Below are 16,569 nucleotides of genomic sequence, written 5' to 3' on the forward strand. Positions count from 1 at the left end.
CCAGCGCCTGCCCAGGCTGCAGCCGTCTCCTTGTGCGGCGGGCACCCGCCATCCCTCCCTCCCCTCTCCCCGGGGCAGCCGGGCCCTGGAGGGGCCGAGGCCTGGGGGAGGCTCCCGCGGGCTTTATCCGCGGCCTGGGCGCTGCCGAGCCCGGCACCCACCCCGGCGCTGAGGGCTGAGCTGGTCCCCCCCCACCCCCCCCGCGCGTGGGGAGCCAGCGGGGCCGTGGGAGGTGCGTGTCGGCGGCTGCGGGGCCGCACCGCCGGGGCGCGGGGCGGGGGGGCCGGGCCGGGCCGTGCGGGGCGCAGGGCGGCGCTGCCGGAGGCGGGGGCGGGCGCGGGGCCGCGCGGCGCGGCAGCGCCCCCTGGCGGGGCGGGGCTCGGCTCGGCCGGCGCGGGCTGCGGCGGCTGCGGGCGGAGCGGAGCGGGGCGGGATGGCGGGCGCCCTGTCGGAGGTGCTGGGCGAGGTGCTGGTGGCCGCGGACGGGGAGGAGGTGGCCGTGTCGGCGCTGGCCGCCCGCGGGGTCTCGTTGGTGGGGCTCTACTTCGGCTGCAGCCTCGGCGGCCCCTGCGCGCAGCTCGGCGCCAGCCTGGCCGCCTTCTACGGGCGCTTCAGGGGGGAGGCGGCGGCGGCCGGCGGGCAGCGCCTCGAGATCGTTTTCGTGTCGGCCGAGCAGGAGCAGCAGCAGTGGCAGGAGGCCGTGCGGGCCATGCCCTGGCTGGCGCTGCCCTTCGCCGACAAGCACCGCAAGGTGAGACCGCGGGCCGCCGGGGGTGGGGGGGCGCGCCCCGGGCTTTGTCTGGGGGCGCCGGCGCTCGGCCGGGCCCCCCCCCCCCCCCCCCGCGCCGTCGGGGCGGCTCCTGCGTGGCGGCGGGCGCGTGGCGCGGGGTGGGCGCCTTCCAGAAAGTTCCCGGGGGGAACCGGGGCGGGCGGGGGGGGGGTGGGGGTTGTCGGCTGCCGTCCCGCGGGGCGACGCCGCCTCGCCCGGCTACTCCGGGGCCTGCGCGCCGCAGCGGGCTGGGAGACCCTGCAGGCTCCGTCCCCCTCCACGAGTGGGGGGGGGACCCCGACCTGGGGGTCGCGGTTTCATGGGGGCGATCGGACGGGCGCTCGCTGGCTTCGACGGGTCCCTCAGAGGAGCGGGGCGGGCAGGCAAGGCGTGCGAGAGGTCCGAGCTGAAAGCCGGGACCACGGCTCTGCTCGGGCGGCTGCAGCTCAGCCTGAGGAAAGCAGGCCTCGGCGCGGGCCGCGGACAGGGTCCTCGTGGGCTCCTGCGTGGCTTTGGGCACAGAAAAGGGCCATGGCTTCCACCAGCCGTGGGAGGGCATTTGGTGGTTGAGGAGCGAGTTGGAGCCCGGCTCGTCTGGGAGCTGCTGGCAAAGCTGCCAGGCGAGTTTGTGCGATGGTGTTCGTTATTCATCTTCCTTTAGCAGCTGGTGTGTTCGGCACTCTACAAGTTACAGTCCCTCATCCATAGAGTTTAATCGGAAAGACGGATATCGGACAAAAAGCGCTCTGTAAGACCCAGACAGGGAAGGCTGTGAGGGACAGGAAGGCAAAGGCTGGGCTTCCAGATCCCAACGAGCCTGCAACGTTGGTAGTTTTTTTTAAAAAAAAAAAGTCTTTACAACTCTAATCTCTGGAAGCTATTGAGTAAGAATTAAAAAGATGGTGCCCCACAGTGCCATTTCTAAACATCTTTCCGGCGCGTGATTGCGGCTGCCGGTCTGAAAGCAGCGGGCAGGCATCGGCTCGGTTCTCGGCAAGGCGCGTTCTTCACTTCAGCGGGGATTGGGGTAACGCCGGTACCTGCGGGGCCAGGGGGCGGCTGAGCCCCCTCAGGCATCCATCCCCCGTGTTCAGGCTCTGCGAGGCTGTACTGGGATGAGAGGGACCCCTTCTATGGGAACAGGTCTCCAAATGGGTCTGCTGGCACTGTGTCACACTGTTCGTTAGGCAAAGGAATCGTTTAAGGAAAAGTTGTCTGTCGTCCGGCTGCGTTCTCTGCTGAGAAGAGGCGTAGCTGGTTTGAAACCCGGATTCGGCTTTTTTCCTCGTTTGCTGCAGGTTTTTGTCGCTAAGCTCCCAGTTCTGCAAAAGCTCTCGTGTTTAACGCCGTGCACCTGGATGATGCTGCTGAAGGCCCCCAGTTTGCCCCTTTGAAGTCCAGGCACTTCTGACTGGGAGCTTGCATGAGTGGTCACAGGTCGGGGTCTGCAATCAGTTTCATTATCAAGGGGAATTGTAACAGAAGCTTCATCCTTCAGAGAAATTACAGTTTAATTCTGGTTTCTTTAAAACAAAACCCTCTTCCTACAGGGACATGAAAAGATTGTGGTTCCAATTAGTAGCTGGCCATTTCCCTACAGAACATTTCAGACTGTTTAGGTGGTGGGACTTTTGCTTGCCATATTTGCTTTAAAAATTCCACTGCAATGTAGTTAAATTGTTGGGAAATCATAGAAGTGGAAGGTGGCATTAACTTTACATGCTGGCCAATACTTCCATCTATTAGATTGCAAGAAAACATGAAATAAAAAGATTATGGGGTCTTAAACTCTTATTCCAAGAAGCCCTGAGTTAAGTTCAGGATTATTTTTGTGCGGAGTGTAAAGTAATTGAAGCTCGTGCTGTATATTTTCAAAACTAAGCAGATGTGATGTGGCTTTGGAGGAAGCTTAATCTATGGATAACAGAGAACCTATTTGTAAGTTATAAGGGCAATTATGTCAGGATATCAGATTTCTAAACAGGAGATTTATAACCTGTACTTCAGGCAGTTAGAAGTTTCCTTGTATAATAGGCTGATTTTTAAATAGCCAGGTTAATGACCTGACTTTCCAGAAAAGCACAAACTTTCTGTTTTTCAAAAACACGCCAGCAAGACCTGGGTATGTCTAAGCATATGTTCAGTACCTCACAGGCTTAATTTGTTTAAAAACAAAAGCATTAGAAAAATGTAGGCAGTCCTTTTGAGTTATGGTTCCTTTGCACTAAAGGCTGTTCCTCAACCCGATGCAAGACAAGCCTGAGAGAATTATATAGATTTATGAGGAGAAAGGAATCTTGGAGATACAGAATAGGGATAATAGGGAGCGGTGGGAATGTGGGGCTGGGAGCTGAACTCTGTCCCTGAGCTCTCAGCCTCAGCCCCCGGAGAGGCCATGGAGCCTCTGCCCTTGGAGGTTGCAGGGCTTGGCTGGGTGAAGCTGTGGCCGGTGGGGTCTCCTGTTGGTGACTGCAGGGCTCAAAGACTTCCAGAGGTCCCTTTCAGCCAACACTTCCCATTGTGAGTTGGTTAATTTATCTACTGAGGTTGCGAAAGCTTTTGGGAGAGATGACTTCCTATCCCATATTGGCTGTGGCATCATTTTTGTTGCTCAGAATTATTGAATAATACGGCTATTACAGTCCTAGTTCCCTGCTGAAACGTTTATCAGAGTGTGCCTTGTCTTTCTCTGGTGTACTCTGCATTTTTTTACATTTCTCCCTCTTCCAAACCCCGGGCATTGAACTTTGATAGGTCTGAAAAACCAAGCTTCTTTCTGGGCTTACAGAAAAATTCCCACAGTCCTAAAAGTAAAATACCATCTTACTCTCATGGTTATTGGTGAAAGTAGTATGAGTTGTCAAAGAAAACAGCCACTCTTCGTTGTATTGCCTCAGTAACTCAATAATGCCGGGGTGCAGTTACCAAGGGCATAACAGCCTGTGCGTCTTGCAACAACCGGTCGAATTTGGGTAACTTTAGCATATAGCAATTTCTGTCTCCAAACCAGTAATAAAAGAAAGCAGTACAAGTCAGCAAACATCTGGACGTGGGGAAAGCCTTTGATTAATGAGGGGGATGGCATTATGCCTTCGTCTGAGCCACAGCCAGCCCTATTACTGGGGTTTTTTTCAAGAACAAAACCGTAATGTACCAAATGAGATTGGAGGCCTTTAACTCGTGATACACATCCCTCAATTAAGCTGTTCAGCTCCAGATTTGGGTAGCTATATGCAGCTGTTGATAATTGATTTGTCTTCTGATAATGCCTGGCATTGCTGAGCAAAACATGGGGGAGAGATGTTGCTCCGTGTCTTTGTTTTGTTTGGGGTTTTGGTTTAACATCACCCTGTTGTTATCTGTTTGCACGAACAGCTGCTCAAGTTCTGGAGGGTTGATTTAATAACAGCTTTAATTCCTGATTGCTACTGAGAACCTCGGTAATGTAAACAGCCCCCATCTGTCTACGTGCCTTGATGTCTGCCGGCACCCGTGATGGGGCAGCACCCTCCCCACTGTCAGGAGGATCCCAGACTTCTCCTGGTGAGCTCCAGACCATCTCTGCTGCAGAGTCCACCTCCACTCGGGGTGTATTTGGGTGCTCTTTGAAGGCTTAAGGCATGCAGGCTTTTGGAGGAGGAGGACAGGAGTGTGCTGTCCTGCTGCACTGTGTTGCTGTGGGACATCTTGGTAATTTCTCCTTAAAAAAAAAATTAAAAAAATGGCCACATTCTCCATCGAGTAGGTCCTCTCACATGGGTCCACGTAGCAGTGGGAGAAAGGAGGGTGCTTTTGGGTGCTGGAGGAGAAAAGGCTGCAAGCGGGTCTGCACTGGGAGAGAAGCGGTTTATCTTTTGCTGTTGTTTATTTGCCTTTGCTTTTAATTTTTACTTGTTACTTACTTGGCCCAGTCATCTTCCTCATTCTTTTTAATCTTGACTTTTCTAATTATGCTTACTCAGTGCGTCCCTGCAGTGCCGCAGTGGTGTAGGGTCTGTGCTTTGCCTCTTGTTTTGTGTTTGCTTTCGGCTGTGTTTACGCATCTGCTTGAGTGTTGCCCAGATTCTTCTTGGGAAGGCAAACCCGTTTCCACTGAAGCTGAAATACTTCTGCTCTGGTTTTAAATAAATGCAAAACATGTTGATTATGTTTCTGTGATTATTCGGTCAAGTATCTGAAAACAGTTTGAGGATCTCTCTGTGCTCACACTGGTAAATACACTTTGTTTCAGACAAAGTGATTTTCTTGTATCTTATAGTTGGATTTGTATACCCTGCTCTATGTATTTTCTCCCATATTCACATGAAATGTGTCTTGCTGAATTGTGTGGCGGAGGCACGTGATCTTTCTCCGCGTGTGAAGAAGACGTCTGTTCTGTCTCGCCCTAGGGAGTGGGAAAGGAGCAAGTTGGTAGTTTTGGAGTTTGTTGTTTTAGTGGCTTGACTACTATGGTAGGTGATCTGAGTTGGACACGGACAGAAGAACGCCCCTTCTGTGCTGGGATTATGTCTTCCTCAGCACCGCAAATAAAACAATGGTCTTAAGATCGATGGGTGAAATGTGACAAACCTCTTCCTTGTTTGCAGATACCTCTGTGAAGCCTTTTGCAACAAATACCGACTTTTTTTTTTTTTTTAAATTATGTTCTCTGTTCCCCTTCCTCCCCCCCCACCTTCCCAAGAAAAGGGCATTTTCTTTCCCTCTGCTTAAAAATAACGTCTACTGTGGGAGCCTCTCCTAATAAGACACCAGGTAGTAGTTTTGTAGGTAGAGTTTGTGCAAGAAATGGTGGGGAGGAGGTAGACATGTCATTAAATTAGACTGTACACAATTTTTTTTTTGGGGGGGGAACCTCAAACCCTTGATTACAGTTTAAGATACACCCTGATTTTCAGGGACTGGTAACTTTTCTGTTTGAAATCGCCATCTGCTGAGATCTGGGAGGCAAGTGGTCAGCACAGATGTGGGATTTGTCTAACAGAAAATTTTGTAAATCACTTGAAGCAGCTTTTGAGTTTCATCATATAAAAATATCTAGGTAATCACTTTCAGCTGTATTCCTGACTTTGTATTTCTGGGGTGGGAATGTATATGAAATCTTTGGCTCACGGAGATGTAGATTTGAAAAATATGGTCTTTTCATGACATAAGGCTATTGAGTAAGAAGCAAGGCATTAGCAGCACCAACTGATTCTTTGTTTGCTTTGAAACTCGCTGGTTCTGAAACATAAGAATGGGAGATCTATGAAAGGAGCAGAGAGAAGCCTGTGTGCTGTTTTTCATTGTGGCATCTTAATCCAGATGTTGAAATGAAAATGTTCATTTAAAAATGCATGGTTGACAATTTCATTTGTTACTCTCAGGTTGCAGAACTAAGCAAAGCAACTTTACTTTTTAAAGTAATTGGTGCACAGTTCTTCTCCAAAAATGCATTCTTTTAGGAGCTGAACATGTAACAGCTTTACAAAAGAAGGTACAAAATAATGGAGTGTTTTTCTGTGCAATTTTGGAGAAATACAACAGTGAACTTCAATTATGACTGAGGAATAAGCTATTCAGTATTTCCACATCGTGCCGACGACATCGCAGCCAAAACATTCTGCAATTCTTCTTGTTGTTGATGCTGCTTTTCCAAATTATTTCTGAGTATGTTTTATACAGCTTTGCAGTGACCGTCCATACAATTAAGCAGTCGTCTCTCGTGCCAAGACCCTAATCCTTCAGTGAAATCCCAGGAAGCATTCACTGCTATTAGTAGACAGCAAGTCTGAGGGCTGTGGATTGTCCTGCAGTAGTTGCAAAAACATCACTGACGTCCTTGGAGGTTGGATTTCCCCATACATCCAAACTGTGGTCTACCCGAGTGCTTTCCCCAGGAGAGAATTAGTATTTTAAACGTCTTGCTGATGTGTCATCTGCCGTGTTCTGTATTGCATCCTTCAGTCGGTAATTGCCCATGTTTGAGGGCCAGCTCTGAAAGTCCTTGGACATCTTTCCATCATCGAATCCTCCTGGCTCCACGGTGGGGAGAAGCAGTGGGAGCTTTTGCTGCTCATACATGGTTGGGTCTTGGACTGGGCTCTGCAAGTCCTGGCCCAAAAACTGACATCAGGTTTGCGTTGCCTTTGGATGGTGGCTTCTTCAAGCAGTTTGGTAATGTTTTAGTTTGAAATGCAGTAAGCTGCCTCCTTGTTTAGTACTGGAAATGATCCTTTTGTACCATTGCCTATAGGTACTTTCTACAGGTATTTCTTAGTACTGGGACAGTTTGTGTGAAATTCATTGTTAGCAGGTACGGGTTTTGAGAGAGTCCAGGGGGTTTCGAAATTGGAGTTTTTTTGAACCTTTCTCATGGACATACTTTTAGTGTTTCAAAGCGGCGTATGGTAGGGTTAGCTCATGCGGCTGGGGTAGGGTTTCACTTCTGAATTGCATCTGGGTAGAGCGCTCTGTTTTGCATTCCTGTTTTTTTCAGGAACGCTCCCAGCATAGAAGTCGGGGTATGGTTTTAATCTAAGTCAAGTCAGAAGATATTGCACTTCTTGGTGATCAGACCAGGAGGATTCTTGCCCCAGCCCCATGCACCCTCCTCCCCGACAAGGCAGATCCAATGCGGCGATCGTCTGCTCCTCATTGCTAGAGTTTTGATGTGAAATGTAGGGATATAGGGAAACTGAGAGGGCACGGGAGGCTGTGATGCAGCGGGCTGAACTCTAAATTCAAGAAAACAAGTTTGAGCAGCGCTTGCCTGAGCATTTGCTTGGTGAGAAGCTTGTTGGTGTGTGTGGATTGCTGCTGCCGCCTCCTCTTTCTCCTTCCCCTCCCACTTTTTATCAGGGAAACAAGTTCCAAGCAAAATATTCCAAAGTGATATTTAATTACTCTTTAAAATGCAACTATTTGTCTTATCAGCCATGCAGATTTCTGTTTGCTGCTTTGATTTGACAGTTAGTAGTTTGTCATTTTTAAAAAGCTTACACACTCCAGGAATCTGTGATTTTTATGCTTTTGAAAGTAGAGATGTTGAATTAACTGCAGCTTTGAACTATTCACGGATAATTTCAGGCCCCCCGCTTTCAGCAAATAACAAGCTGACTCCTGAGCTTTCAGGCTGGGTTGAATACTGAATTATCACGACTTTATAGCTGTGTGTCTTCTCTAAACCAGTTCCATGGCACATCACAGCGTAATGCACGATAGATTTGAAACATTTTTCTAGACAGATCACTTTGTGCTCATGCCATCTCCAGATAATAACGATTAGGAAAGGGGGGAGTAATGCCAGTGTGGGGAGGGTGCTTGGATTCATTACGACTTGGGCTTTGTGCACATTAATTCCCCTCTGTTCCCAGAGTAGGAGCCCTGGCTGGGGACTGAGGGGTGTTCAGCTGGGGGAGAGGGCTTTTCCCTGGCACTGCCTTGATGTTCCTCTGCAGGGCAGCTTCCTCTGTGCTGTCTGGGACTGCTGCTTCTCCGCTGATGCTCTGTAGGTGAAAAACACAATTGGAGTTAAATCTGTAGGTTGTAAGGTGAAGACATGGCCAGTGGAGAAACTGGGAGCGGGATGAGTTGACAAGTAAGCAAATAGACATATTAGATTCTCTTGTGGGAAAGTGAATTATACAAGTATTTCAGATTACAACATGAGCATCTTGTATGATGGCTGATCGCATTTTCATCATCTCTGTTTTCCAAAGAAAATGTAGTGTCTTACTGATTTGGCTTAGAGTACACACAATTAATTGAAGGGTGGAACTAAAAAGATGCAGGAATGGTTTCTGCATACTCTCACGTCTGTCTTTCAACACCGCGAACAATTGCAACCAACAATTAATATGTAAAGAATTTGCGGTCTTTATTTAGTGCGAGTGACTGACTGCTTCAGTTGCGTCAGGGCATTAGCTGAGCTTTTGCAATCTGATCAGCCCCCCGCTTGGAGCCCAGCAAGCCCCTCTGGCCTCAAAACAAAGCGATGGGAGGCCCTGACGAGGCGCAGGGGTGCTGGCTCCCTGCCCAAGCAGGGAGGTGAGCACTGGGCAGAGAGCCTAAATGCTGGGGAGAATCTGCTCCATGAAGGATGCGCTTCAAATGATAGGTGCCATCGCAACTGCAGAGACCAGGAATGGTGCATGGGGAGGAGAGCGTCTTCAGCAGGGTCGCAGAGAAGCCAGCTCGGGGCAGAGCAAACCTGGAAGCCAAAGGCCTGTAATGAGGAAGGCAGCGGGGCTACCTGGTGCTGCCGGGGGCAAGGCTCGACAGCCTCTTCAGGCAGACAAAGCACTGTGGCAGCAGGGTGGTGTGAGAGGTTGCTGTGTGTATTTTGCACTTGTGAAGATCTGGAGCAGTTGAAGCTGTCCTGCCCAGCCAAGGAGAGAAACTCCAGGGTCCTCTGGCAACATTTTGTCTGTCTTTGCAACTGTAGCTAAATCAAACCTGACTTTAAAATATTTTAATGGAGAAAAGGTGCAAAGGTCCCTATTTATAATGAATTTGCCAAGAGTTACCAGATTTTTATTCCATGTCTGAGGTATAGAAAATAGCTGGTGGCATCCTCAGATGTGAGTGGGGACTTGGTGTGGCTGGCCCCTGGGGAGGGGGTGGCAGCCGGCGCAGGGGGTCAGATCCCACTGGGAGGGATCTCTGCGAGGCTGGGCTTTGACAGCTGAGAAGGGAGCGTTGTTTTATGTTTCAGTGCAAGGATTTAAGAATCTGGGTGAGAATTAGGTAATGTTTGCAGAAGAGAGTAGAAGGCAACTGAAAAGAATTGCAACTGCATGAGTGAGTCGAAGAGAGAAATTCTAGTTCTCCCTCGTTCCCAAGAGATTCCCACTGGAGAGATGAAGTCATAGCCATTACTTCATTAGCGTTAACTCAGGATGCTGACAAATGAGCCCTCTTGATTCGTGCTGGGCCAGTTGAAGAGAATACTGCACTGGCTCTTGCCCCATGCCTCAGCAGTTGCTGCCCTTGCCGTGGTGTTGGCAGAAGCGTGTGCCAACTCTTCAGCCGCGCTGATTCAGCTCAGTGTTTTCTTTTGAACTGCCACCGCTTTGTCCCATGTGCCAGCTCCGAGTTGGCTTTTACAAATCCTGCTGTGCAGAAGGCAGCCGCCGAGGGATGGGCGGGCAGGTGAGTGTGAGCAGCAGCCTTGTACTCGCCAGAACCTCTCCATCAACGCCCCAGCCCCTGCCCAGCGTGGGGAGCGTTAATGGTACCCAGCGGTCCAAGCCCTGCTTCCAGAGCAAACGGACGGGTGTAGGATCTCACCCTCACAGCTCACAGCATTGCTGTGGGAGTCCCTTTTGGAAAAAGTGTGAAATTTATTGTAATACGTGCTGAGGATCTTATGGCGGATCTGAGCTGCTAAATCCTCTAAACCTGAGCCCGCAACTTCATTGACAGGGCCTCTCACTTTTCTCTGCTCCAAGCTTATGGTTTCACTGCTCCAATATTTTTCCATACATGGAAGCATTCCTGCCCCAGCCTGGGCTAATCCTGACATGCCACTGCATCTGGATGTTAGCTCATTTCTTGCAGCTGACACTGTGCAAAGGCAGATGTCTGAACTTACTTTTGTCTAAATAGATTTAATTCAACCAGCAAAAGTCTCACCCCATAGGTAAGCGGGGGGGGAAGGGAGGGAAGTGGTTTTCCATTTTATTGACCTCCCAGGGCTGTTAGGTGGATGAATTGGTCCCTGGTAATGCCGTGCTTTGGAAATGCTTGGTATTTAAATTGCAAAGGGTACAAACCATGTTTTTGTCTCTCCAGCACAAGCCAAACCCATCTCCTTGCTGTGGCTCGGCAGAGAGGAGCCCCTGCCCGCCCATCCCATCCCGGTGTTGTGCGCTCCTGGCCTCTCCCCTCTGCTCTGACGGCTCTTCAGAGGCTCCGTGCTGTTCGGGGCGTATTTAGTAGCTTGGTGAGGCTGGGACTGCTGCACTCTGGCAGTTGAGCCGAATGCCTTGGTTGTACCGGAGAAAGAGATGCTTGTGCTGGTGAGCTGCTGTTTGAGCCGGGGACCTGTTCATAATCCCTCCCTTGCTGGGGCGGGTTGTAAGTTTTAATTAAATGTCTGTAAGGCACTCTGTGATCCTCTGCTGAAAGGCCCTGTTTAAGGGCAAAGCCTTTGTATAAAAGCTAGAGACCTTTCCCATCTGTAGGGAAAGAGTTGGAGCTAAATCAGTGAGACCCAAGCAGCTGAATCTGAACAGATGTTGGTTCTCCCCATCTTTGATAGCTCAAGAGGATTATTCTGCCTTTCCCAAAAAAAGGAGGAGAAACACAGTGAGTTTTATTGGCGTTGCCAGGGATCTCAGCTCCATCCCCTCCTGCTCGCTGCTAGTTAGTTAATACGTTGCATGCTGGGCTGGAGGTATGCACGGAGAGTTTTGGTTGTGCTGTTGAGTTTGCAGTTCAGCATCCACTTGCCCGGCCCCTTGCCAGGGTTCCTGGGCAAGGGGACGAGTCGCAGTTTGTCTTCTCTTCACTTGGCTGCTGCTGTTGTGCGCAGGAATAAGATGACTTGACCTCAACCAGGAGGAAGATAGCAAGGGTAAAACTGGTTTCAAATGAAGCAAGCTGGGTGATGGCATGGGAAGGAGAAGACAATTTCCAGGTTTGCTGTCAGACCCATGAAGCAAATGAAACCTCCTTTGCATGACTGTTTCAGCCCCTGAGAAGTGAGCAAGTCCAAGAGCCTGCAGGTGCCTCCGGCCCACTGAGGGACCCCCCGCCCCTCCGTTTGCCCCTCCAAACGGAGCCTGGGGCCTGGGCGACAGCAGTGCTGTGGTCCTTGCACACGGACTTGGGTCTGATGGGATTTCGGCATTGGAGAGATCACCAGGACGTTAGAAATGTTGTTTATTTTTTCCCCCAAGTTTTTCTGGCTACTGTTCTGTCACTCTCATAGCGAATCGAAGGGCACCAGGCTACAAATCCTGCCTTGCAAGTACTGCCTGGGTGTTTAGCTTGCAGGAATGCACTTCTTTTATCAACTGATAGCTGGTGTTTTAAGAGGGCAGGGAGTGATGCTTATTTCCTTCTGAGAGGTGGATGACTCTACAAGCTTATTTTTTAGGGTGCTCCCTTTTAAATTCTGGTTTGTGGCTATAAGGCATAGGTCGCATCGCGTTATGTTACAGGCTGCTTCTAATGAGCTCTTCCCTGTAATCTCTGTGCTCGGGAGCTTTGCAAATGGCTGCATGCATTATAGGGAAGTCCTGCTGTCTTCGTCTGACGGGCAGGGAAGCTGAGGCTAGAGGGGTCTGGTGTCTGGATGAGCGACCAGAGCGGGGCTCTGCAGCCGACACCACCAGGATTTCCTGGTCCCAGCACCCCATTTCCCTGGGAGCAGCCCTTTTTCACCAGCCCCATGCAGCACATGAACTTGAGCCCCGGGTTGTCCTCAGCTTCCCTGCCTGCCACCGTGTCAGCCGCAGCCATTGCCCCCTGCTGCTGCCACCATCGTGCCGTGCGCTTCCAAAATCGGTTAGTTCCAGGGTTAGAAAAGACCTATTTTTGTGTCCTAAGCACTGGATTTCACAGATACAGAAGGGGAGAGAGGTCTCAATGCCTGCAGCTTGATCTTCTAATCTGAAAGCATGTGAAGTTTTTCATAGGAAGATTTGCTGCCCAGCTTTCTCAATGCAAGTTTGCACAAATACGCTTTATTCCTACAATGGGTTGTAGCAGCTGGATGCCTCCCACCAAGATTACTGACATTTAGGTCCTTGATTTTGGCGGAGACACACAGCAATAAATTAAATTAGTAGGGGAGTTTCAGAGAGTAGTACAGATGGTGGGAAACTGAGGGCAGGGACTACTTAAGTGCTAACGTATGGCACAGCTTTGACTCCCTTCTTTTTTAAAGGAATGGAAAAAGCTATGGGCTGCTATACCAGCAATTTTGCCTCCCCCTTGTCTTTCAAAGACCCGCAGGCCACCTCTATTGCAGTGCTTTCTTGACAGTCAAGAAAGGAGCGCCCTGTGCGTGCTTCTGCCTGCCGGCACAGCGATGCCCTCCTTTCCTTTCTGTCCTCTTGTGAGCCCGATCCTGGCTCATGGTGTGCTTGGGTGCTCTCTGTCTTCAGTTTTCTACTTTTCTGGCAAATGCTGGGAAAGCGTGACTGTTAAATGAGATTTCTTGAATCTTTGTAAGTCTTTCACTTTTTTCCTCATTAGATCTGACCTGATTTAGGTTTTGTTTAGCTGTGGGGATTCAAGTGGAACAATTTCATCCCCTTATCCACTTCCATCTGTGTTAATTCGCTGTGTCTCCTGACCGACGGTTTAATTATTGTGTGTGACAGGAGCATCCAGGGCCCCACTTGGCAGAAGGTGTTTATCACTTAGGTGGTGCACAAAGTAGATGTCTGCTGCCCTGGTCGCTCCCAGGACGGGTTTTTGCCTAGAGAGGCAGTTTTCAAGCCAGTTAATTGCCATGTTGTGAAGCTGGAGGGTAGGTGGCTGTCCCTGCCTTTCCCTGTGGGCACATCCCTGTCAGCTGCATGGGGCCAGTGGCTCTTGAGGTGGAGCGACGGTGACGTGGTAGTTTGGGGAGAGCCTCCTAGGTTGGGAAGAGCCGTCTCGCAGAGGGATGGTGAGCGTGGGAGGAGCAGGCAGAGGGATGGGGAGGGAGGGGTGGATAGAGACAGGCATGAGGACCAGGCTGGAGCAGGGAATGGTGCCTTGCCTGCAAAGTCACTTTGCTCCAGACAGCCCGGCTTTGAATCACAGGAAGGCTCCAGATTTTACTCCATTTTAAAAATGAAACGCCCTGTGAGCCCTGCATGTTTTATGTTGCTTTTTGGCTTGGGCTGGCCAAAATGTTGCTTTTTGGCTCGAGCAGCAGCCGTGCGTTGGGCCGCATCCAGCGTCCTGGTTTTGATGTTTGTCTCCATGAGGATTTGCTGCAGTCTTCACAGCTGAAAAAGTGGAGTCGTCTGCATAAAACCCAGTAACTCTTTAGGTTAAGAGGCCACCAAATACCACCCCTATCTGTGGCCGTCCCTCTAATTATTAAAATAATAACCCCAGACAGAGCTTATGGCCCTGCTGGTGGCTCAGGGTATGTTGTGCTGGGCCCTGTTCAGACAACTGCATAAGAAAGAGATGGTCCTTACCCTACAGTTGGTTATCTAAGGGAACGTCCCCCTCGCACCGTGGGGAGAGGGTGGGTGCCTCAGGAGCAGTGACAAGCCAGGCTGGTGGAGGTCCCTCCTGCCTTGCGGGCACAGAGGTTTGGGATCTGGAAGGGGAAGGCAAGCAGAGACCTCCTCCATGGCTGTGCCCTGTGTGAGGTGATGCACTGCGTGGCTGTGAGCTTGCAGAGCTCTTCCCTGCCAGTAGCTGGTCCTTAGTTTTGTCCTTGTGGCTGCTTCTGCCTGGTGGCTTGGCAGGAGCCCTGGCCGTGCTTGACTTCTCTGAGGCTGCCGCAGTTGTCCATTTCTTCTCTGCAGCAGCTGGAGGTCCGTCCACGCGACCACGAAGGTGTGCTGCTGGCCTTCACACCGAGAGTTGGGAACCTCACCTCCTTTAGGCAAAAGCACTTATCCCAGCCAAGCTTGTGCAGCTGGTATGTGCTAGGCTGCTCAGAGGAGAGAGGACCAAAGCAAACAGGCAGAAGTTTTTCACTTGGATTCGGTTGCTGTCCCAAACGGACTGAGCAGTTCAGGTCAGCAGGTTAAACCAGCGTTAAAACATGCTGAAAGCTTGGGGATGTGTGACTGCCTGCCCGGTTACAGGGATGCGCATCGCCCTGATGTCAGTGCACCGAGTTCATGCGTGTCCTTTCTGACTTTGTGATGCTGCCTTTTCTTCTCAGGGCTTGAAACTGGAGATGCAATTTACATGTGGCGTGTGGCTGGGCAAGAATAAGTCGTATAAAAGCCGGTTACCTGCGGTGGCTGCCATCTCTGTCTGAGTGCATCTCTGGCTGCTTCCTCCCCTCGGCTCTTGAGAGCCGGAGCGACGATTATCCAGAACAAATCCTGTTACCCAGCTGCTTCTGTGCTGGAGACCTGCTGGGCACAGGGATGAACCCCTCCTCGCCCCAGCACCCCCAGCAGCAAAGCAGTCGCAGGACAGGAGTGCCCCACAGGACATAAATCACGCTGCTGTTTGCAGATGACGTCATGGGCAAAGATCAGGGATTTTTAGGGTTTCTTTGCCAGAAAGTGGCAGTGTTGATTGCCAGGCTTAGTAGTGAAGAATTCGAAGTTGTGATTCATCCCTCAATGCACGTCTTAAGTATGCAGTGGTAAAGCTAGGAAAATCTGTGTATGTATAAAGTGTTTCCTCTTAAGCAGCTGAGAAACCCTTAGGTGCAGCAGTTATTATTTTACTTAATTGGGATTGGAATACCAAACGATCAGAACATGCCAGCTCGTGTCTGTTGTGAGGAAAACTCAATTGCTCAATAGAAATGTCTTTTCATCCTGCCACACTGAAGAGAAAATAAGATCAAATCTATTGAAAAGAAAAATTCCTGACATTTTTTTTGTCATCTGCTCAAATGGCTGTTCAGGCCCTTGGAGGTGGCTCGGCATGGGCGGTTCTTGGTGACAACATACATTTGAGAGGCAGCTCCTGAGAAGGAAAGTGGTTCTTTGGTGATGCTGACTTCTGGTATTTAGTTTGATCTTTCACTTTTTAATTACTACAGCAATTAGCGCAGTTACAGATTATGCCTTGCCTTTGCTATTCTCTATGTGCTTCTTGCACGGCATTTGCTGGCCCTGAGGATAAACCAACCTTGTGCAAAAGCGCATGCCGGCACTGAAAAGTCATCGGTATGTGTACGTGAATCATCATCTGTGTGGATGTTTGCTCCGAACCTCTGCAGCTGATGAGACAGCGTCTGGCTCCGAGCAGCTCGTGCACAGGTTAGTGCTTTGCCCATGCTGCCTGTGTCCACGTACAGCCGCCTAGTAGTATACAAACAAAGGGCAAAGGCAAGCTGTGCCTGCTCTTTTCCTCCACTTGTTAAATAATTATAATCAGCCTCGCAGTAGTTGAAGACCGGACAGAGCTCACCGGTGATACGTGGGGTGTTGGTGCAGCGGGCTCATCGCCAGAGGGATGCTGAGAACGTCAACCTTGTAAACAAGAAAAGAAACTCATTCTGTAGCTGAGCAAATTAGACACTGCGCCACAGAGGTAGAGAGGAAAACCCCTGCCTCACGTGAGCTTGGGCGGTCACTTTTCTTGCAATTTTGTTTTGTTTTTCTCTGCCATTTCTAGCAGCATTTGCTTCGTTCAGAGCTTCGAGCTATATGAAGCGTAATTCCCATGGAGGGTATGTCATGCTGACACAGAGCTGCTAGACACCTTCTGATCTCTAAGTTGGGAACTGCCATTTACTCACATGTTTTCAGTGTTTCTTGTTTCTGCTGGTGAAAGCACCTACCAACAGATAAATGGATATTGATGTGAGCAGCGCCTGCTGCAGTGCACAGCCTGTTGTTCAGCTGATCAGATGAATGAACAGTCTCACTCCAGCTTCCCTGTTAAGAGCCGCTGAAGAATACCGCAGGGTTTTCCCCCCCTTGCTTAACTAAATGTTACTAAAGAAAATAAGTTTAATCAAGTCCAGACCTTTTTGCAGGAATCGCTGTGCTCTTCTCCCCTCCATGCTCTCCTTCCCCTCGCAGCGAGCAGAGGGCACCGCACTGGCTTGGCCAGTGCTCATCCGTTGTGTGGGAAGAGCCTTGTTTGCTTGGTGGGGTTCAAAGATCCTGCAGCAGCCATCTGAAGAAAAGAGCAAAATCCCAGTGGTCTGGCTGCTGTCTCTCCACTAT

The 16,569-nt window shown here is 50.3% G+C and overlaps 1 protein-coding gene across 2 annotated transcripts in view; it reads left to right on the forward strand.

Annotated features, from left to right (window-relative positions):
• Positions 1 to 390: 390 nt before the first annotated feature.
• Positions 391 to 16,569, forward strand: part of NXN (nucleoredoxin) — a 53,863-nt gene continuing 37,684 nt past the window's right edge. The window contains exon 1 of one of the 2 annotated variants that reach the window (XM_072881803.1): positions 391 to 751. In XM_072881803.1, coding sequence (XP_072737904.1) covers positions 434 to 751 — 318 coding nt within the window. In that variant the 5' untranslated portion in view covers positions 391 to 433. Of the gene's footprint in view, positions 752 to 6,796; positions 6,923 to 16,569 lie in introns of those variants that run through there. The other variant, XM_072881805.1, reaches the window with a different exon arrangement.

This window comes from Ciconia boyciana, chromosome 17, assembly GCF_034638445.1.
Source record: "Ciconia boyciana chromosome 17, ASM3463844v1, whole genome shotgun sequence".
Classification (NCBI taxonomy): Eukaryota; Metazoa; Chordata; class Aves; order Ciconiiformes; family Ciconiidae; genus Ciconia; species Ciconia boyciana.